The sequence below is a fragment of the Syngnathus acus genome, chromosome 3 (assembly GCF_901709675.1).
Source record: "Syngnathus acus chromosome 3, fSynAcu1.2, whole genome shotgun sequence".
In the NCBI taxonomy this organism is placed as follows: domain Eukaryota; kingdom Metazoa; phylum Chordata; class Actinopteri; order Syngnathiformes; family Syngnathidae; genus Syngnathus; species Syngnathus acus.
The window spans coordinates 20,051,038-20,074,556 of NC_051089.1; the positions used below are offsets into that span (position 1 = coordinate 20,051,038).

Below are 23,519 nucleotides of genomic sequence, written 5' to 3' on the forward strand. Positions count from 1 at the left end.
TGAACGTTGCCTGAATGGAGACTTTCTGCTCTTGAGCATGGTCGCACGAAAGGCCCAGCGCTGTAGTGTACTTTCCTGAAAACAGAGCTTTCTTAACAAGAATTGTGATTGAAATCAACCAACCTGCGTAAGTCTAATTTCTGCTTCAGTGTCTCAGCATTTTCCTAAATCTGAAGAAATCAAATGAGCACGCAACGCAAGTACATGGAGTATCAAAAGAACGAACAAACAAAAACATGGTAAGTGGTGAGTACAAACTTTGCATACTCAGGGAACATTAATAAATTGATGATGTCACAGCCAAAAGCTCACATAATTCCATAGAAAATGACAAAATTGAAAGAATGATGAATAGGCAGTGTGCGACAGTGGGCGAAGTGGATGTATGTGCAAGAATGGTTTACAGGAAGGGCACTTGGAGATAAAACCGGTAGAGCTGCGAGAGGAAGAGCGGCAGGAGGAAAAACAACCAAGAACACGTCCAAAGGCGATCGCCAAGGCTGAAAGATGGGATGGAAGACAACAGCCCCCACACACACCGAATCGCCCATAATCAGCACCCACCCCCACGGAACCAGCTCTCACCGAACCAGCACCCACTCCCATGGAATCAAAATCTCCTGCGAACTTGCCACACCCCCTGACTCATCACCCATCAAACTCGGCCCACACTGGCATGTGCAACTGAATATAAACTGACCAAAGAACCTTGAACGTTGCCTTTTCTGAATGGAGACTTTCTGCTCTTGAGCATGGTCGCACGAAAGGCCCAGCGCTGTATTGTACTTTCCTGAAAACAGAGCTTTCTTAACAAGAATTGTGATTGAACTCAACCAACCTGTGTAAGTCTAATTTCTGCTTCAGTGTCTTAGCATTTTCCTAAATCTGAAGAAATCAAACGAGCACGCAGTGATTAAATTGGATAACAGGTGATTGGCAATGGCTTTTGCCGTGAGGCGCAGATAGCGCGCTCCCTAAATTTTGGACAAAATCCAACAGATGCACTAGCAAAAAAAGGGAGACCAACAACATTGTTCCTACTGAAAATGAAGGGGAGTTTCTCTAGTTTGTTGTAAAATAAAAAATGCATTTTGAAAATAATTTGTACAAATAGCAGGGATTGAAACTAGCGACCATTCTCATTTTCAAACAATGCAGGAGGCTCAAGGACATTGATGCACCACCTGCTTGCGACTAATCTTAACTTTTAAAGGTTTTAAGGCCGACTTTAAGGAAGTTTTTCCCGTTTCCTCACCTCTGTCACCAGGTGTTTGTGAGTTAAAGCTCTGCTCTGATTTTCAGATATCCGTCACCATGTTGCCGTTTTGATTCTTTATTACTTTATTTAGTTGTATTCTTTCAGTGATTCTTCAAGATGATGTATTTGGTCAGAATGTTTGCCGTTTTATGTGATTTCGCCTCATAAGATAAACATCTTTCATAAATCTGACCTGCAGCCGCTGAAGTGATGGAAACTGTTATTCATAATAACAGTGTCGTATTTAATGAGAATCGCTGATAGTAGTCTTTGGGTGAAATATTTTGTTTAATGCTGTCATTGAATGCATTTGTTTTCAAAAAGCTTTTTTTCGAATATCCATGCTTTACTACCTACTAAAGGCCAAAACCTTTTATGCAATGACCTTTACATGTCATTTATAATACTTCACAGAAACACTACATCCATCTGCTCCTGGTTCGGCCCCCCAGTCAAAATTTAGAACCCAATTCGACCCGCAAGTCAAAATGTTTGTCCACCCCTGACCTAGAATAACAACACAACAGAAAATATCAAATGAAAAATTGGCAATAATACAAACATAACTATATGAGGATTTAGCATAGTATAGCATAGTAAGATGGCGGCCCGTGCACTCGAACGGTGTTTTGTTTTGTCGTTTAATGTGGGTTTGTCCGACAGTTTTGTGTGTTCGTCTCGTCGTACCGGGTTGTGCTACAAGTGCGGCGGGCTGGTTCTGCTCGACTTCGGCGAAAGCGAGTTTTGTGGCGATCTGGACTTTGAAGCGGGGACATTAAAGGCGCTCGGTCTGCTCCGTCCTGTAGCGTCGCCGGACTCGCCTGCTATTCCTCCCCCGGTTGGGCGTCCGGGCCAGGCTGGCGGCCAACCCAGCTCGCCCGGCCGTGCCTTCCATTCTTCTGGCGAACGTTCGATCGCTGGACATCAACATGCCTGCTGAGTTCTACGGACCGGACAGTGCGTAACTGCTGTGCATCTGGAGCGGCTGGCGTGCTGTCGGGCGGACCAGGCCATTGTACGAGGGGGAACATCGCGAGGAGGTGGACTGTGCGTCTACATCCGTGACGAATGGTGCCGGGACTCTGTTGTGGGATGCTAGCACTGCTCGCCACTGGCGAAGTTTGTGATCTCCAGGCTTTTGGGGTCCTGAACTCTCTCCCCCGTTGTTTACTTGTATGTTAATCGTGTACTGTGTCTCGTTACCGTGGGATAGGGGAAACGAAATTTCGGTTTCTTTGTGTGTCTTAGCATGAAGGAATTGACAATAAAGCTGACTCTGACTCTCTCTCTGATTTCTACAAAGCAGTTCGAGCAAAGTTAAATAGGCAAGTTTCTGAGCAAAGAAATACGTAAGCAGTGGAAAAGGGAACAAAAGGAGAGAATGAAAGTCAGCCAGCAGAGTTCTGTAAGACAATGAAAGAAAGCTCACTATAACATCTGGACCAATAAATTTCCGCCAATATAACCACAATAAAGGCCAATTCACAGTAGCTCTACTTGACAGATCACAACTTTGGAATGGAACAACTTTGCAGACATTTGTAGAGATGGGAGGTTTGGAGAAAGTAAAAGCACAAATGTCAAGAGTGGCCTTTTACTTTCAAGGGCTTCACTCTAATCTTGTTGAGCATTCCTATTTGTGCTTTACTAGAAGTACTGCATACACAGCTACATGAGCAATAACTGACAGGATGGAATATAATGGAACGGCATAATAGGATATGATTGTCATTCACCCTGGGGCTGAGACTTGAAGGCACTTCTCTCGTGTCCTTGTGAAGGCACTCTCGTGTCTTTGCTTGTCTATCAATGTCGCCACTGAATTTTTTATTCCACACTGCACGCATAGCTAGGGTTTTTCTTTTTTGCACGTTTTTGGAAATGTGTGATTGAAAAACTAATTGTTTACCCATAAAGCTATTTTACAGTATTGATAAATTGGCTTAGTAATTTTTTAACTGTTTTCCTTCCATGAAGAAATAAAGATGTATTGAACCTGAGTAAATATTTAAATTTGTATTACTACCCTTATTATTTTTTACTACACACTATTGGTTGAACGACTTATGATTGTTTTGTGATTGTTTCACAGTTAACTTTAAGGTGACAATTGAGCTGACGTCGACGAATCGATCATGCCATTGTTATTTATCTCAACTCACTCTGTAAAAGAAAATTTAAAAAAATTGCCCTGCAAACACCAGTTTTACTCACACAGACACACACACAGATTCTCTCTTGAAGGCACCCACCCACCCCAAAAGTCATTTATCCAATCACATTCAGATAACTTTAAGTATTGTTGGAATTCATACTACTCTAACAATTCTTGACACACATATATACCATTTCTTTCTTTTAAATGAATGGAGGTAATGCTTTGCAATAACCAGCTCAGTGGACTAGTGGTAGAGTGTCCGCCCTGAGACTGGAAGGTTGTGGGTTCAAACCCCGGCCGGGTCATACCAAAGACTATAAAAATGGGACCCATTGCCTCCCTGCTTGGCACTCAGCATTAAGGGTTGGAATTGGGGGGTTAGATCACCAACTGATTCCCGAGCGCGGCACCGCTGCTGCTCACTGCTCCCCTCTCCCCCAGGGGATGGATTAAAATCACACGGGGATGGGTTAAATGCAGAGGACAAATTTCACCACACCCAGGTGTGTGTGTGACGATCATTGGGACTTTAATCTTAAAAAATCTTAATGCTTTGCAGGAAACCATTATTGTGAATTAATACATAATTGTATACAATCAGACTGATTTTGGAAGTATCTGACTCAGGGGCTCGTGTCCATCCTTGCTGCAGCCATTTTCTTATCTTTTTTTATGAAACCCAGTCAGTCCAGTCAGTTTCACTCTATATCTATCAAGCCAAGTAAGTATCATTTTAGTGACTTGTCATCTATGTAAGATGCTGTCATGTGTGTTCTATAAAGATTTATTACTTGACAGGCTAACATTTCTTTTATTTCTGGGAGTCACACACCACATTCTTTGCGAGGTGTCCATGTGTGCAATCACATGACAGGTGCATACTTGAATTAAAGTAAAATTTTCAAATGCAGCATGTTAAAATCAACGCTTCATATAGTCAACTATTCAGTTTAATACTACACACTACCACCAACAAGCACATTTTCTTTTAATGTTAAATACTATTAAATTAATAATTATAATAACAGTTGAGTTAGTTTTACTTTGGAGTTTCAGTAGTATTTAGTTCTTGGGGAAAAGAGAAGTCTAAAATCTGGGGGGATTTTTAAATGATCCTGCTATCTGTTGCAAGTCTGTAACCAGCTTTTGTAAAACATTTATTGTAAGTCATAGGCTACTTGTTTTGGAAAACAATTTTAAACCGTGGGCTCAGTTTTTGAAAGACCGTAGCTCAAATGCTAATCGGCCAACAGTTGTTAAGCTAGCAATACTACTACATGTTGCAACCCGAATAGAGACAGCAATAGGTCAGATTGATAAGGATTTTACATTGCGCCCTGAAGCCAGGAACAATTTTAAGAGAGAATAGCTTAAATGTTAATATGCTAACAGTTGGTTTGCTGACATCAAGTGTTTTCTACATATCCATGATTTGCTAACAAATTATAACCTTGCCTGCAAGCTGAATTCTCGTGGTATTTGTGAGTTAACAAACGCCAGAGAATTTGTTTTTGTCAGGGTCCGGGGGGTTTCCTTTCTGTCCACAGGTGGCATCCGTCAGCAGGGTAGCTGAGGATCCACAGGTGCCACTGATCAGGCTTGTCAAGGGGAGGCTCTTAAGGAGCTTGCTATCAACAACTCATCGCCTGAGTGTTAGACGATGTTGGTCACCTCTACAGCTGTTGAAACCATGTTCCCTACCCTGCTCGCCTACGCCACGACTCCTGGCTCTCCGCTCCTGGACCCCACTCGCAGATCTCCGCTAAGACCCACTCCTCTCTGGCAACGCTTCACGCCCTCCCTCATCAAGGAACTAGCCCGGCCACTCCTGTTTTGGAACCCGGCTCAACTACCGACCGTATCTCAATAAATCCTTAATGATCACTTTGGTCTCTCTGAGTTCGTTCTGCATGTGGGTCAAAACAATTGCCCACACCGTGACAGTTTTGCTCCAAGCTAGTTAATTCTCTCCAAGATGAGGCGGGAAATGAACAAACCAAACATGGCGACACCAGTGGAAGCGTGGACGTTGCAATTAATTATGTTTCCGCGGAATTACACACAGTTTCCTTTTTGAAAGAACAGCGCTGGCGCTTTGTTCATTTTTAGATGGTAAAGATGCTGGTGATTATCATCCGTTGTTGTGATTGGTTAAAACAAAGGTTTGGTAGGCATGCAGAAGTTTTCACATCGCCTTAAAAGTTTTGAGTATTGTACTGTTTGTCCTACCTATCTTGAGCATATCACAGTTCAGCAGTCCCCTATTGATACTGTGGAGAACTTGAGTGATTCACATATCAATCTGGCTCTTTTTAGGTTCATCAAATTCAGCTTTTCATTATTTTTTTTCTGATATTCTCTGAAAAACTCACCTATTGTCCATGTTTATGCTCTTTCTAAATGCCCTGATACAAGATGGCACCAAAGCATTGCCTAATAAAAATATAACACCGTCTTGTGCCATCTTAGTACCAAGGAAATATGTTGAATTGAGGGACCTTTTATTAGCATGTTTTTGCAACATGGAAGGACAAATGCAACATACATATGATTGTTTCATTATTTCTTGGTTTAACAATACCTTTCAGTCAGAAGTTTTACCCTATTGAAAAGCCAGTTTATTACCCTTTCAAATGGTGCCACATTTGTAAGGAACATGCATTTGTAGGATGAGCAGCAGAACTTACTACTATGTGGGTTGAACCCATGAAAAAGTTACCACCATTTTTCTAACAATGTCAAACAGCCCATTTTACTCTTTTATTATTAACTAATTTTTAGTGTTTGGTGGATTACATGATTGAAGTTTAGAGGAAGAAGACGTGACAAATTTAACAGTCTATCCATTGAATGGTTCCATGCCTTCAAAATCATCACCCCAACTCCCTATTCTTTCGGAGGGCCATTATGTCAACCTAAATAAATGTATGAGCACCTCATATTATATACAGTAAAAGCTACTAAACAAACTGACAAATAACTCGTTATCAAATCAGACGAGTAAAAACTGGTCAAATATTAAAAAAGAAAAAAGATATTAAAAGTGAAGACAATTTAAAATTCTAGTAATGACATACGAATTTGATGCACAATTTGTCTTTGCGGGCCACATGAAATGATGTGGTGGGCCGTATCTGGCCCCCAGGCCTTGAGTTTGACACCTGTGCTTTAATGTATAACATACAGTAGGTTAAATAGCGTCAATGACATGATTTAAGTTTGACATCTATGCGAGTAGAAATGATTTATGTACTATGTACTGACAAGACAAAACAAAATGTTATACTCAACATTTATCCGTTCATTAAAAATGTTAGAAAGTATAGTGTACCTTCAAATGTCCTCCAAAGGTGTCAAAGTCAAAGAATTTGCAGGCTTCATTGCCATAACAGCTGGGCTCCATCTCACCACGGACTAGGATATTACGACTCAGCAGGCCAACCTCAGCTCTCATATCCACCCCATCCACCTCTTCACCCATGTGAATAAATTGGGCTTTGCCTGTGAACACATACACACATGCATAAAAAACTGGTCTTCTATAACTGCAGAGGACATAATCCACCACCCCACCAATGTGCTGCCTGAGGAGACATCAATAGTTGTTAAGTCATTTAAATCCAGAGTTATGCCGCACACAGGTAGAACAAATGTCACCCAAACTTTCACGCTTTTGCATTCTTTTTTTTTTTTTTTTTACTCGAAGCATAAAACTTAAACATTCACTGCCATGAACATTTGTTATGCTCTAATGCAGGGGTCGGGAACCTTTTTGGCGGACAGAGCCATAAATGCCCATTTTTTTAAAAATAGTTTCCCGTGAGAGCCATGCCATTTAAAAAAAACGATAGCTTAAATACAATTAAATGCATGTACCGTAATTTTCGGACTATAAGTCGCTCCGGAGTACAAGTCACATCAGCCATAAAATGCCCAAAAAAGTGAAAAAAAACATATATAAGTCGCTCCGGAGTACAAGTCGCATTTTGGGGGGCAATTTATTAGACAAAATCCAACACCAAGAACAGTCATGAACGAGCAACAACAGGCTAAACGATAGGTATGCTAACGTGACATAAACACAAACGAAGAGCTGAGAACGGCCCTGACGTAAAATTCAGAGTTATTCAAAAAACTATTACATAAATAACACGTTAATAAAACCATCTGTGTCACTCCATCATTAAATCCATCGATCGTCCCTTGTCAACAATGCGTGCGCGCCGTTGACGGCGCTTGCACTTCAAAATATTCCACAGGCCCATATAACGATATATAAATTATATATCAAATAACTATTATATAAGCAATAATGTTATCAAACCATCTGTGTCACTCCAAATCATTAAATCCATCGATCGTCCTTTGTCAACAATGGGTGCGCGCAGCTGACGGCGCTTGCACTTCAAAATATTCCACAGGCCCATATAACGATATATAAATTAGATATCAAATAACTATTATATAAGCAATAGTATTATCAAACCATCTGTGCACTCTAAATCATTAAATCCATCGATCAAATTCCTCGTCCTTTGTCAACAACGCCGCGCGTGCGCCCTGACGTCAGCCTCGTCGTTATTCCACAGATCTAGTATATAACTATAGTGTAGCGTTAACAAAGTACAAGGAAAGACGTGAGTTTGGTAAACGGCTCTTTATCTAACCAAACAAACTGCCAGGCGTGTGGCGGCGTGGACTTCCAGCCACGGAAGTGGAAGAGAGCTCCATAGAATAGGACCGGGCGTGCGTAAAAGCCATGACCGAGCCCCATCCACCGTCCCCGGACAGCCACCCGGCCGAGCGCCGGCCCCAGACTTCCCTCCACGGAGGTGAAAGAGAGCTCCATAGAATACGACCGGGCGTGCGTAAAAGCCATAATAGTTTTTCAAACCTTCTGTCACTCCAAATCCTTAAAACCTTCAAACTCTTCGTCCGCCGTGTCACTTAGAAACAAAGCCGCTAATGATGCCGGTAGTACGTGGGGCCCTTCGTCATCTTCGTCATCCCGTGATCAATCTTTGTCCTTTATGTAAACAACCGCCGCGCCACGCCGCGTCGCGCTGCTGACGTCACTTGAAATTCAAATTACAGTAATTACAGTTCTTCATTTGGAAACAGCCGCAAGAAGCCAGCCAATAACAGTATCGGCCACCGTCACGAGTACCCAATACTTTGAAACTAGCCTCATATATAGGCACTCTCCCATCCCTGATTAAAATTTTGTAGACTATGTGCAACCACAAATTATTCATTATTTATTTATTTATTTATTTATTTATTTATCCATTTGTTTTCTTTCACTACTTATTGACATTGGGGTCTTGGGTGAGCTGGAGCCTATTCCAGCTGACTTCAGGCAAAAGACAGGGTACAACCTTTGCATACATTAGAGCAGGGGTCGGGAACCTATGGCTCACGAGCCAGATCTGGCTTGTGAGCCAGATATGCCTCTTTTGACGACGTTAAAAACATTATTAAAAAGTTTACATTAGTACATTGAAAAATTCGTTGGTCTTAATTAAAATACCGTAATTTTCGGACTATAAATCGCGTTTTTTTTCATAGTTTGGGTGGGGGGGCGACTTATAATAAGGAGCGACTTATGTGTTTTTTTTCAAAACTTTTCCCAAAAAAAAAAAAAAAGTGAAACCGCGATAAACGAACCGCGATGTAGCAAGGGATTACTGTAATTTGAATTTCAAGTGACGTCAGCAGTGCGACGCGGCGTGGCGGTTGTTTACATAAAGGACAAAGATTGATCACGGGATGACGAAGATGACGAAGGGCCCCACGTACTACCAGCATCATTAGCGGCTTTGTTTCTAAGTGACACAGTCTTTGGGTGAAATATTTTGTTTAATGCTGTCATTAAATGCATTTGTTTTCAAAAAGCTTTTTTTCGAATATCCATGCTTTACTACCTACTAAAGGCCAAAACCTTTTATGCAATGACCTTTACATGTTATTTATAATACTTCACAGAAACATTAAATCCATCTGCTCCTGGTTCGGCCCCAACCTGTGTAATTCTAATTTCTGCTTCAGTGTCTTAGCCTTTTCCTAAAACTGAAGAAATAAAACGAGCACGCAGTGAGTAAATTGGATAACAGGTGATTGGCTATGGCTTTTGCCGTGAGGCGCGGATAGCGCGCTTCCCAAACTGTGGACCAAATCCATCACCCGCAAAAGACTAACATTTTTGCTTAGCAGGAATGAATGTAGGTGTCACTATTACACACAATCTAAAGTCATAAAAACTGCATTACATATGACACATCCAGGTTGTAGTAACACAACCACACACGAAACACATTCGTATTCTTAAAACCTTATTAATTACATGTATTGAGCCACTTTGAATTCTGGGAACTGAGTGCCTTAAACAGTCAAAATATAGATTCAGATTTTCTTCATAAAACGGTTGTTGTATTTTTCGACTCCCCTAGATAGCACACAAAATTGGGCTGAAAGACAGTGACTTGCCTTTTCTTAAACCTCTTTATTTAAACAGTGCCACCTGTAGTAGTCAAAAAATGATCTGGGTCATGAAGCAAATTTGAAGCTTCTTTTCTTTTCCGTTATTACCATGTATATGAATAATAGGTAGATAAAAGGTAGATTAAAGCTTGTATGGACAAACGGTTGCCACGTTCCAAGATGTCACAAAAATCCAAAATGTGTTTTTTTTTATAATGATAGCATATGCTTTAGTGTAGAGAAATGAGCAACATGTGATTTATCTTCAGTACAGATGCATTTTATTAGATGGGAACATTGTCAAAAGCAAATTTGCAGAGCTGAGCTGGGCTGCTACTTGTGATGGTAGTTGCAGCTTCTGTGCTTTTGTGACAAGATAATAGCTTGGTGATAACCGAAGTGATAGAATGTGGGTCACTGGCATTTACATTAGCATTAGTATCTAACTTTGATTTGTGCCGATCACCACAGGTCACTGGTTGCGCCTGTACTGCATATACGGGTTTGGTTAGTGTGTAGTATTCTCCACTCTTGCATTTCTTGTTTTGATTGACTTTATTTACATCTTAACATGCACCGAATTACGTCAGTTTTTTCCTTTATAGCTCATTCTTCTACTAAGTAATGTATGTTCATTATGTGGATAAATCCTAGATCAAGACGACAAACTTGTCTTGCTGGTTAAACGGTAGTGATCAAAAGTTCCTAAATGTTTTAATTGTATTCAATTTAATTCTTTGCACTTCACTGTATTCCTTGACAAGAAGTAGTACAACCACATATTTTGATTTTGATTTTTTTCTGTGTTTAATTTTATTCATTTGTTTATTTATTCATCTAAATTATTTTTTATAAATCTGGCAATTTAAAAGCATTGTAAATAAATATACCAATACTAATTGTGAGAAATAAGATATTCATTGATGATCAGATGATATGAAAAATCACCAATCATTTATTTCAACTACCGTATTTTTCGCACCTGGATTATAAGGCGCACCTTCATTGAATTTTTTATTCTAGAAATTATTTCATATATAGGGTGCACCTGATTAAAAGGTGCATAAAATAGAAGCTATACTGCAACAAACTGAGGTTGACTAGGGTTGCGGTATGCATCCACTAGCCAATAAGCCCTCTGTAAACAATCGCGTTTCTCAAACTATCTCCTATAAAATGATCGGAACTGACTAAAGTTCGATCTAACACATTGGTACTGCTTACTTATGTTTCCCTTCCGTATCGATCCGTAAATTTACTCGAAACATTAATGGAGGAGCCTATTTTGAAATGAAATAGCCTTGTGCGTATAGCAGCTATCATTATTGCATTAGCCACCCGCAAACTCCCATGAGCCTCAGCTCGCAGACTCCCATGAGCCTCAGCAAAGTGTCATGGCAGCCCCCTGTAAATAATCACGTTTCTCAAACTCTCCCCCATAAAAGTGATCGGAACCAACTAAAGACTGATTTAACACATTGGGGCTGCTTATTTATGATTCCATTGAATATTGATCCGTAAACGTACTCGAAAACATTAACGGAACAGCCTAGTTTGAAATGAAATAGCCTCGCGGGTACAACAGCTATTCAGTGACGCCCCCTTACCATGGTTGCCGTAATGCTGGGAAGCGATGCGACCTTGTAATTTACTAGTCGTACTAAAATGTACTGATGTACTTGGCAGAGCGCTGTGTACAACCAGTATGGATCAACAAATTCATCAATTGATCCATATATAAGGCATTATAAGGCGCACTGTGTTTTTTTGAGTAAATTTTAAGTTTTTAAGTGAGCCTAATAGTGCGGAAATTACGGTAATTCTAACTTCTCATCTCAGGGTTGACTTCTTCCAAGTTTTCACAAACATAACCAACAGTACTTGCTAGAATACCCCCGCACCCACAGGGACATGAAAAGCCACAGTCCACAGTTGTTTAGGATATGGATGTCAGGAAATACAAGCAAGTGTATACATTAACCGTTGGTATTTCTGACGCTGGTATGTGCTGTATCTTTAAAAAGCCATTTTAATCAGCTGACAGATCAGGCCTGAAATATTGTTCTAAAACAGTATGAGAACACATTAATAACTGAGCATAAACAGGAAACAAAATACATGAAATTGTTTGTGCAGACAAAAATGTTCTATGCTTGGGTCTTCTGTTGACATATACCGTATCGGCCCGAATATATGACGATGTTTTTTGCATTGAAATAAGACTGAAAAAGTAGGGGTCGTCTTACATTAGGGGTCTAGACACCCGGCCGAGCGCCGGCGCCCGACTTCAATCCACGAAAGTGAAAGTAAGCTGGACGAGTGACGCGCGACAGCAGCGCGACGCGACGTCGCGCGTCAGCAGCGCGACGGTTGTTTGCATAAAGGACAAAGATCGACTCGTCCAGCTTTCTTTCACTTTCGTGGATTGAAGTCGGGCGCCGGCGCTCGGCCGGGTGGCTGTCCAGGGACGGTGGATGGTGCTCGGACAATGCTTTTACGCACGCCCGGTCCTACTCTACCGAGCTGCCTTTCAGCTCCGTGGATGGAAGTCGAGGGCCGGCGCTCAGCCGGGTGGCTGTCCGAGGACGGTGCATGGGGCTCGGTCATGGCTTCTACGCACGCCCGGTCCTATCGTATGGAGCTCTCGTCCCCTTTCGTGGCTGGACGTCCACGCCGCCACACGCCTGTAAGTTTGTTTTGTTAAATAAAGAGCCGTTTACCAAACCCACGTCTTTCCTTGAACTTTGTTAACGCTACAATATAGTTATATAGTAGATCTGTGGAATAACGACGAGGCTGACGTCAGGGCGCACGCGCGGCGATGTTGACAAAGGACGAGGAATTTGATCGATGGATTTAATGATTTAGAGTGCACAGATGGTTTGATAACATTATTGCTTATATAATAGTTATTTGATATATAATTTATATATCATTATATGGGCCTGTGGAATATTTTTAAGTGCAAGAGCCGTCAGCGGCGCGCACGCATTGTTGACAAAGGACGATTGATGGATTTAATGAATTGGAGTGACGCAGATGGTTTTATTAACGTGTTATTTATGTAATAGTTTTTTGAATAACTCTGAATTTTATGTCAGGGCCGTTCTCAGCTCTTAGTTTGTGTTTATGTCACGTTAGCATAGCTATCGTTTAGCCTGTTGTTGCTCGTTCATGACTGTTCTTGGTGTTGGATTTTGTCGAATAAATTGCCCCCCAAAATGCGACTTATACTCCGGAGCGACTTATATATGGTTTTTTTTCACTTTTTTGGGCATTTTATGGCTGGTGCGACTTATACTCCGGTGCGACTTATAGTCCGAAAATTACGGTATGTTGCTTTGATCGTGTGCGTCTTTGACACAAAGTGAGTACAGTTTTTTCCATGTATAATACGCACCCTATAAATGGCATGTCGATGCTGGAAAAAAAGCCTGTACCCATGTATAATACGCACCCAAATTTTGACTCCTACTTAAGTCCGTAAACGTAAAATTATTTCAGAAAAAAGATCATCTTTGGGAACAACCGGATGTTATTCTGCCGGTCAGTATCACTGCGCATGCGCTAGCAAACTCGATAGCGGAGAAATGTTTCGGATTTGTGTAGAGTACATTGTGACAGCAAACGAGCAGGTGATCGAGCAAGCGTCTGATACGAGAGCATTGTGTTCGCATGGAGCGTGTTTGAAGTGAACAGCAGAGAAGAAAGGAACAAGGCAAAGTGTTGTGAAATAAAATATTACCTGTAATACGCATTTAGGTAGAGAACTGAACTCTCGCTCTTTATATAGCTGACGTGTCTTGCGCATCCGTTCTGCGCATCTGTAATGGCGGCCTCCGTATGATATCCGGTTTGCGATGGAGATTAAAAAACAAACAATATTTGACAATAACACACCATCAAGGATTGCAGCATCGCATCAAACGATGTGTCGTCAATTATGAATTTTACTGACTAAGTGTGTTGGCAGGATGGCTGAATGCGATGCGCGATTGACAACAAACAAGAAGAAAGGTGATTTCAAGTTTTATTTCGAGGGAGATTTTCTTCAAAAATTGTTGTATCCATGTATAATACGCACCCAAGATTTTAGGACAATAAATTAGTTAAATTTTGCGCATTATACATGGAAAAAAACGGTATATACATTTCATTGTTACTACTGTCCACTGTTGTGCCGTTTGTCCGATCGTGGTTTGCTTCGTGTGCGCGCCGTTTGATTGACACCTCCGGCGCGCTCCTTTAAGTTGGCCTGGCATCGTACGAGCAGCGTACACGCATTACAACAGTCGTTACAGCGGCACGGCGACTAACGATCGCCAGCAAATGTATTTTGTTGTCTCGATGACTTATGTTTGGTGTGTTGCCGAGACTATTTCATTTATGGTTATTTAGTATAGCGGAACCGTTACGCGCAGTTAGTTATGTAATGTGTGCCGTCTACTAGGGTTGTGTGATGTCAGAAGTTGAGCGTTGACAGTTGCAGAACCACACACACGCACAAACGCACACACACGCACACGCACACGCACACACACACTTTTTCAAACTTGAGTCTTGAAAAAGAGGGCTCGTCTTATAATCAAGGTTGTCTTAAATTCGGGCCAATACGGTACATATATTTAATGTTTAAGTCAGCATGAAAAGGCCCATTAAGAAACACACATGCCTACAGGATACGAGCTATGACTTTCCCTTGGAGCTGAGTCAGTTCACACACCTTTCCCAGACTCCAACACAGTACTCCAAGTTGTTCAAATGTGACCTGCATTGAACTAAAAACACGCAAACCTGCAAAGTTCCTCCAGTTCCACAGCTATACCTTAGTAAAATATGCAGAATATGGCATTTTGCAGGTATCTTGCTAAACGGTTGTTGTTATCAGCTACCGTTTGGAATCACTATTTTACCATTTCACCATTACTATTTATAGACCTAATTTGATCAGAATACTGATCATCCCTGTAGTCAGTGGACAGGCCTTAAGCAGGAATGGGTTAATAATGTAAATATAGCTCCATAAACTGAAGTGAACAAGAATTTTTTCTCGTCTATCTATGGGACTTTCTCCCAGAAGCCTCTTGACTTGTCAACATGCGGTTTGGCAAATACCAGCCTCATAATTTTTCTCTTGAGCGACAGAAACTTTCTGCCTTACCTTCCATGGTTTATGACAATAACATCCTTGTCAATGATTCACAAATGGAGCTTGAAGCTCGATCAAATAAAACAAGTCAAGCACTGCAAGTCATATTAATACTAAGAATATTAATTAATATTAATACTAAGAATATTAATTCAGTATTTTCAGAAGAATTGAAATGTTTTAAGATGTGTGATCGTGCTGTGAGTCACATTCCTCACCTCGAACCTTGACTTGGTTAAGTGTACAAGTAGGGCAAGGAATTAGTTCAAACCCTTCAGTCTGATGCATTGAGTAGTCTGTGCTGGCCACCACAACATGGTCCCCAGGTTGCCAACCCATAGGCTGGTCTGCAAGCTCCAAAATTGTGCTGTTGGACAACATGTCGATTGAAATTGAGGCCTGAGGACGGACTGCAGGATTGGAGAATAAGAATTACAACTCGAGAAATGGACAATGACAGTTGACAGCTAACAATGTATTCTACAGAAAGCGGAGACCTCGGACCCTATTTGTAATGGGCACAAGTCTAGTGTAAAGATCCGTCTAAATGTGCACATGGATGGAGTTTTCTTTCTTTTGGTATTTTGTCAGACTTTGTGCTGGCAGAACTGGGTGTAAGGGGGCTTTTACAACTTTGTGCCCCATTGGGGGATGCAAGTAGACTTTTGCATGAAAATCAGGGCGGTCGAAGTGAAAACCTGAGTACGCCGTGCATGACACTGCAGAACCCCACCCCCCCAAAAAAAACACCCAACTTGATTGTACCTGGACAGAGCACTAACTACTGAGCTTAAAGTCTGTGTCGTTGGCTCACCGAATTGCCTTATAACTGCAATGGAGGGTGCAACTGAGGCTGCCATGCATTCTACATTTTCATATTTGGGACATTTTTCGAAGTTCTGTTCAATTAATGTTTCAGAGGGATTGTCCCATGTTGTTTTCATGAACTGAACGATTGCCCTTGCATGAAAATGACAATGCACACCCATATGAGCACAACAACCGTACACCAAGGAAACACACCAGACTAGACTTGGGCTGTCACGAAAATGGAGTTACGCCCGACTTTACGCCAGTCCACCAAAATAGGGCCCTAGGTCTCATCACCATGTTACTGTAATGTAATGTACCGTATTTTCCGCCCTAAAAGGTGCACCTAAAAACCTAAAATTTTCTCAAAAGCCGACAATGGCATGAAAAGTGTGTGTGTGTGTGTGTGTGTATATATATACCGTATTTTCCGCCCTATAAGGCGCACCTAAAAACCTAAATTTTTATCAAAAGTCGACAGTGCGCCTTATAGTCCAGTGCGCCTTATATATGGATCAAGTGATGAATTTGTTGATCCATACTGGTTGTACACAGTGTTCTGCCAAAATGTTTCAGTACGTTTTAGTACGACTAGTAAATTACAAGGTCGCATCGCTTCCCAACATTACGGTAACTGTAGTCAGGGGGCGTCACCGAATAGCTGTTGTACCCGCGAGGCTATTTCATTTCAAAATAGGCTGCTCCGTTAATGTTTCGAGTAAATTTACGGATTGATATGGAAGGGAAACATAGGTAAGCAGTACCAATGTGTTAGATCGAACTTTAGTCAGTTCCGATCATTTTATAGGAGATTGTTTGAGAAACGCGATTGTTTACACTTTGCTGAGGCTCATGGGAGATTGCGAGCTGAGGCTCGTGGGACTTTGCGGATGGCTAATGCTATAACGATAGCTGCTATACGTACCAGGCTATTTCATGTCAAAATAGGCTGCTCTGTTAATGTTTCGAGTAAATCTACGGATCGATATGGAAGGGAAACATAGGTAAGTAGTACCAATGCGTTAGATCGAACTTTAATCAGTTCCGATCATTTTATAGGAGATCGTTTGAGAAACGCGATTGTTTACACTTTGCTGAGGGTCATGGGAGATTGCGAGCTGAGGCTCGTGGGACTTTGCGGATGGCTAATGCTATAACGATAGCTGCTATACGTACCAGGCTATTTCATGTCAAAATAGGCTGCTCTGTTAATGTTTCGCGTAAATCTACGGATCGCTATGGAAGGGAAACATAGGTAAGTAGTACCAATGCGTTAGATCGAACTTTAGTCAGTTCCGATCATTTTATAGGAGATCGTTTGAGAAACGCGATTGTTTACACTTTGCTGAGGCTCATGGGAGATTGCGAGCTGAGGCTCGTGGGACTTTGCGGATGGCTAATGCTATAACGATAGCTGCTATACGTACCAGGCTATTTCATGTCAAAATAGGCTGCTCTGTTAATGTTTCGAGTAAATCTACGGATCGATATGGAAGGGAAACATAGGTAAGTAGTACCAATGCGTTAGATCGAACTTTAGTCAGTTCCGATCATTTTATAGGAGATCGTTTGAGAAACGCGATTGTTTACACTTTGCTGAGGGTCATGGGAGATTGCGAGCTGAGGCTCGTGGGACTTTGCGGATGGCTAATGCTATAACGATAGCTGCTATACGTACCAGGCTATTTCATGTGAAAATAGGCTGCTCTGTTAATGTTTCGAGTAAATCTACGGATCGATATGGAAGGGAAACATAGGTAAGTAGTACCAATGCGTTAGATCGAACTTTAGTCAGTTCCGATCATTTTATAGGAGATCGTTTGAGAAACGCGATTTACAGAGGGCTCGTTGGTTATTGGCTAGTGGATGCATACCGCAACCCTAGTCAACCTCAGTTTGTTGCAGTATAGCTTCTATTTTATGCGCCTTATAATCCGGTGCGTCTTATATATGGACAAAGTTTTAAAATGGGCCGTTCATTGAAGGTGCGCCTTATAATCCGGTGCGCCTTTTAGGGCGGAAAATACGGTAATGTAATGTAATGTAACAATGTAAAGCATATACTAAATTATCATGCGTTGCTTGTCCTCAAAGCAGAGACACGTCTGTCACATCAAACACCAGCAAAAAGTAAAGAAACGCCTATGTTTCATACGAATAACCTGAGATACATTCTGATGAAAAAATAAAAATACAATTACCAAGTTTTCCACACAGAAAGCGAACTCTGTAGTTGTGACAGAGGCCATGAGCTTGGTCTTTATTGCGGCAGACAAAGCCATAATCTTTGTTATTTTTGTGGATCACGTCCCCTGTCTGGTTAGAGGGTATGCCATCATTTGTTTCAGCCTGGAAAGAAAGAATACAAAAACAGCAGTATTACAGAATTATAACAATGTAAAACCCTAAGCCTTTGTATTTTATGCAATTGTCCAAATATCCTACCTGAAAAATGTTACATTTGCCAGTTGGTGATAAAATATCTATAGTAATTAACACATTCTGAAGAGTTTTTAACTGATCAGCTAACCAACAGGGAAAACCTCAATCAAAATAGATACATTATTTGGCATTGAGTCCCTGATTAGGAGTTAACGTGGTGTTAGGGCTCTTTATTGATGTTCAGTACAGTGAAAAAAATAGATTTGTGTTATTGTTTGTTTTCCATGCTGATTATAAATAGAAAGCCATAAAATAGAGAGCAGACCTTCACCAAACATGAACTATGAATACAATGAATACTATTAAGAAAATTGTAATTGGAATTCTCTCAATCTTAGCAGACTACATCCTGGCGGATTGAGTGCAATACTACATTTAAATCAAACAAACAAACAAACAAACAAACAAACAAACAAATGTGTAAATAAATACATGTGTGCATGAATAAATATATAAATAAACCTCTAAATAAACCCCAGATTTTTATCAAGATAGATTATACTATAATTGGTTGTTTCTTCACATATCAAAGTTGGTTTGATTTCGTAATCATTTGTGTAAACCTGGTCTGTGTGCTTGACCGTGCCTGCCTCACCTGCTTTCTCAATAGACATTGAGATGTCGGATTTAGTTATTTATTTATTCATTTACAGAGATGGGTAATTTACCAAATTTTTCCTGTCTGCCCTTCGTCATTGGCCTGGGCAACTCTTCATCATCGTCACTAGTCTGTCGAGTTACATGGTGGATAGGTAAACGATGGTGCGCGAGTGTGTATTGGATTTGGCCCAGACGAATTGGCTAAGATGAAATTCCAAATTTCAAAGCTTGACATAGAAGACCTGAGGAAGGGGGCCTGAGTAAGGGTTGCTTAAAAGTTAGTTCTTCCAAATTAACTATTATTAAATTGGAATAGGGGAATTTGTTGGTTGAATCAGTCAACCTCCATTCCAAATTTCACCAGAAGATGGTGCCAAAGTCAGATAGACCTAACATAGTAAATTAATAGTTTAAAAAGTCATCTATTAGATGAAGACTTGTTCTGAAGCACAGCAACACACAATTTTGGATTATGTTATATTATTTTGTTTTGCTATAATATACTTTGAAACTGCTTGAATATTTTAATTTTCTAACATGCTCATCGTTAGGTAATGAGAATGAGACATGTTAATCACAGTTAGAGTAAGCTGCAATATACTTTATTTTATTCTGCTTTGCAATATTGTATAGTTAGTAGCAACTTGAGCAGCATCATAACACTGATGTTTCATTTACACATGAATGTATTAAAAGTTGAGTAAGGGGTTGACAGTGATACCGTGGGTGGAAGACTGCAAATCCGACGCTTGAGCTTGACCTAGAGGTCACCAGCTTGTCAAAATACGTTTTGAAGATGCTTGACTAGGAGACTAGGAGAATCTGCTAACTCGGAGAATCCACGATCATAGTTATGATTATGTGTTAAATTGACTATTGTGAAAGTATGTGTTATTATTGTCACGATGTTTAATCAGTATCAAACATGTATGTAATATTGATGTTCCATTTAAACATAAATGTATAAATGTGAGCGAAGACAAGGAGGCGGAAAGGGTTAATGGTGATACTAAGTAGTGGAAGACTGAGATCCCACACATGAGCGTGACCCGAGGTCACGTTCATCCAGTTGAGGTCTAAACAAGTCAGGTCAGTTGAAGCTCTTCCTGACAGGGGATTCCGCCAGACGTTCCCAGCAGACCCTCACAGAGCGTTTGGGTCTGCCAGGTCGGACCGGCATCTTCCCCCACCATCGGAGCCAACCCACCACCAGGTGGTGATCAGTTGACAGCTCCGCCCCTCTCTTCGCCCGAGTGTCCAAAACATGCGGCCGCAAATCCGATGACACGACTACAAAGTCGATCATCGAACTGCGGCCTAGGGTGTCCTGGTGCCAAGTGCACACATGGACACCCTTATGTTTGAACATGGTGTTCATTATAGAAAATCCGTGTCGAGCACAGAAGTCCAATAATAGAACACCGCTCGGGTTCAGATCGGGGGGCCGTTCCTCCCAATCACGCCCTTCCAGGTCTCACTGTCATTGCCCACGTGAGCATTGAAGTCACCCAGTAGAACGATGGAGTCCCCAGAAGGAGCGCTCTCCAGCACTTCCTCCAGGGACCCCAAGAAGGGTGGGTACTCTGAGCTGCCGTTTGGTGCATAGACACAAACAACAGTCAGGACCCGTCCCCCCACCCGAAGGCGGAGGGAGGCTACCCTCTCGTTCACCGGGGTGAACCCCAATGTGCAGGCGCCCAGCCGGGGGGCAATAAGTATACCCACACCTGCTCGACGCCTCTCACCGTGGGCAACTCCAGAGTGGAAGAGAGTCCAGCCCCTCTCGAGAGGGCTTGAACCGGAACCCAAACTGTGCGTGGAGGCAAGTCCGACTATATCTAGTCGGAACTTTTCTGCCTCGCACACCAGCTCGGGCTCCTTTCCAGCCAGAGAGGTGACATTCCATGTCCCAAGAGCCAGCTTCTGCAGCCGGGGATCAGACCGCCAAGGTCCCTGCCTTTGGCCGCCGCCCAGCTTGCACTGCACCCGACCCCTTTGGCCCCTCCCACAGGTGGTGAGCCCATGGGAAGGGGGACCCACATTTCCTTTTCGGGCTGTGCCCGGCCGGGCCCCATGGGCGAAGGCCCGGCCACCAGACGCTCGCCTTCGAGCCCCGCCTCCAGGCCTGGCTCCGGAGGGGGGCCCGGGTGACCCGCGTCCGGGCGAGGGAAATCTGTGTCCATATATCTTTTTCATCATAAGGGGCTTTTTGAGCCGTGCTTTGTCTGGCCCCTCACCTAGGACCCGTTTGCCATGGGTGACCCTACCAGGGGCATGAAGCCCCAGACAACATGGCTCCTAGGATCATAGGGGCACGCGAACCCCTCCACCACGATAAGGTGACGACTCACGGAGGGGAGGATGAGGCATTCCTGAGAAAATTGTTACATCCCTGAGAACATGGTCACCTCATCTGGTTGAATCCGAGATGCAGGTGCAGTCTATTCTGGAAGCATTTGGGTCATCTGAGGCCAATGTATGATGTCATGGAAAAAAAATGGTACGTGACCAAGCAGGCATAGTACCCACGAACTGAACTGGTATAAAAGCTTCGTTCGGACAAAGACAGGGCTCTCTCTCGCCCGGTGGGCTCTCCCCGTCAGGGGTTTGCCCCTGCAGGCTACTGCCGTGGGTCGAGGACGCCAATTAGAAAAATATAGTTTTCATCCTTTCTGAGATTAACCCAAGGTCTCTTAGGATGAATTTATACTATCTTCAAATTGAAGGGTGAGTAGAAATCATTGTTAGTTGTTCGAACAATTGAAACTTGTAATTCTTTTTCTTGCTTATTCATTAAATTTCTACTTTATAATCATTTCATTTCGATTAATGATTATTTTGATCTTTTATGCTTTAAATCTCTTTTGTTTCTCTGTCATAGTCATACTTTAAACCGTTCAGTTCTTTTTTTAAATGAAGACAGCTTTAATCCTTGACATCAGGGAATGTCAGAATCTGGTTCGAAACCTTTAACTTGAGCTCAGCTAGTGTGGGTGCACGCTAGTGTAAATAAACGAGTTCCTGCGGTCTTAACAAAGACAGCTAAATCTATTCCGAGCGGTTAACAAAAGCCCCAATCATTATAGGAAAGAAGAGCCGCTGAAACGGCTGCGATCTATTTGATCCCGGGTCTCGAAAAGGAATTACTCAGGATCCTGTTGCTTCAAAAGGGACTGGCGTCCGGAAATGACAGAATTAATCTAACAATAGATAGTTACCTGAACAGCGGCTAGACTCGGAACGAATCTTCTTTCCGTACCGGCTTAAATCAATTCTTGTCTCCCCTACATACTGCCTTACTGCAGAGGGGCTAAAGTACAAAATTTTACCCTTACCTTACATCAGACAAGTGTACGATTGACAAGTCATAATGCAATCGACCATCCGTCCGCTTTATGTTAAAAGTGCTTACATCATCGCGTCCATCAGAGGCTCTGTCCATCGTCAGTCATAACAGATGAGAAAATGGTGGCAGGCATACGTATATCAAACGATCCACACCATACCATAGTGCCAAAGAGTGACATTCACTTATTTTCTTTACAACCTTCAAATGCCCAAAAGTTTAAAATGGCTTACTTTAATCCTTTACTTTAATTTTATCCAAGTCAGTTATTGCGGTGTCGAACAAAATATTCACATGTACGCGATTTACCTCAATGTCCAGCGGACTGTTACACAGACGGTCCGGATAGGCCTCACGCAGATCTGACAGCTTCTCCCAGTCACCGGATCCTCTTTCATCATCCCTGTCAAACCATTCTGTCCACTCAGCCTCTATGACACACACACACACACGCACGCACGCACGCACGCACACACGCGCACGCACACACACACACACACACACACACACACACACACACACACACACACACACACACACACACACACACACACACACACACACACACACACACACACACACACACACACACACAAAGTAGGATTGAATGTCAGATTTATTTCTAATTCTTGTCAACATCCATTTGTGAGTATACCATCTTAAATATCACTGAAAATGTGTGCATCTGAATAACAGCAGAGCTGTGATTTATTTGCCTGCCCGTGTCACGACTCATCCTCGGTTGTTGTATTGTGTCTTTGTTACCATGGTTTCTGTTCGCGTTGCCCCTCCCCTCCTGTGTAACCTCAATCAATGTAACCACAGTCACCTGCCTCGTGTTTCATGTTTTGTATTTAAGTCCTGTCTGCCCCTCACTCCGTTGTCGGATCATTAATGTCTTCTCGTCTCTTGTCTCGTCGCCGTTCCTGTCTTTACCTTGTCTTTTTGTTCAGTTAGTCTTGTCCCTAGTCGAGCTTCTTATAGTCTGTCTTTGAGTTTTCCAATAAACCCTGGTCCAAGCTGCATTTGGTCGCCCTGCTCCATCCGATTCATGACAGAATGATCCGACCATCACTGCGACCAGTGCTTGGACCTCCCTCCACCAACAGCTCCCGTCAGCGACGCCCGATCCACGTCCGTCGCCTGAGCTTGTTCCAGTGTCATGGGCTCCGTGGCCGCCATCGGACTTCGCTCCCGCGACGCCAAACCCTCGGCCGTCATCGGAGTGCTTCTGGCGCCAGCGGCTCCACGGCCGCCGTCGGACTTCGCTCCAGCG

The 23,519-nt window shown here is 42.3% G+C and overlaps 1 protein-coding gene across 1 annotated transcript in view; it reads right to left on the minus strand.

Annotated features, from left to right (window-relative positions):
- LOC119120154 (cell migration inducing hyaluronidase 1) overlaps positions 1-23,519 on the minus strand; it is a 202,252-nt gene that overhangs the window by 46,861 nt on the left and 131,872 nt on the right. The window contains exons 9-12 of the mRNA XM_037246786.1: positions 22,553-22,674; positions 18,057-18,204; positions 15,264-15,455; positions 6,748-6,917 (exon numbers count right to left, since the gene is read on the minus strand). Of these exons, the coding sequence (XP_037102681.1) occupies positions 6,748-6,917; positions 15,264-15,455; positions 18,057-18,204; positions 22,553-22,674 (632 nt within the window). The remainder of the gene's footprint in view (positions 1-6,747; positions 6,918-15,263; positions 15,456-18,056; positions 18,205-22,552; positions 22,675-23,519) is intronic.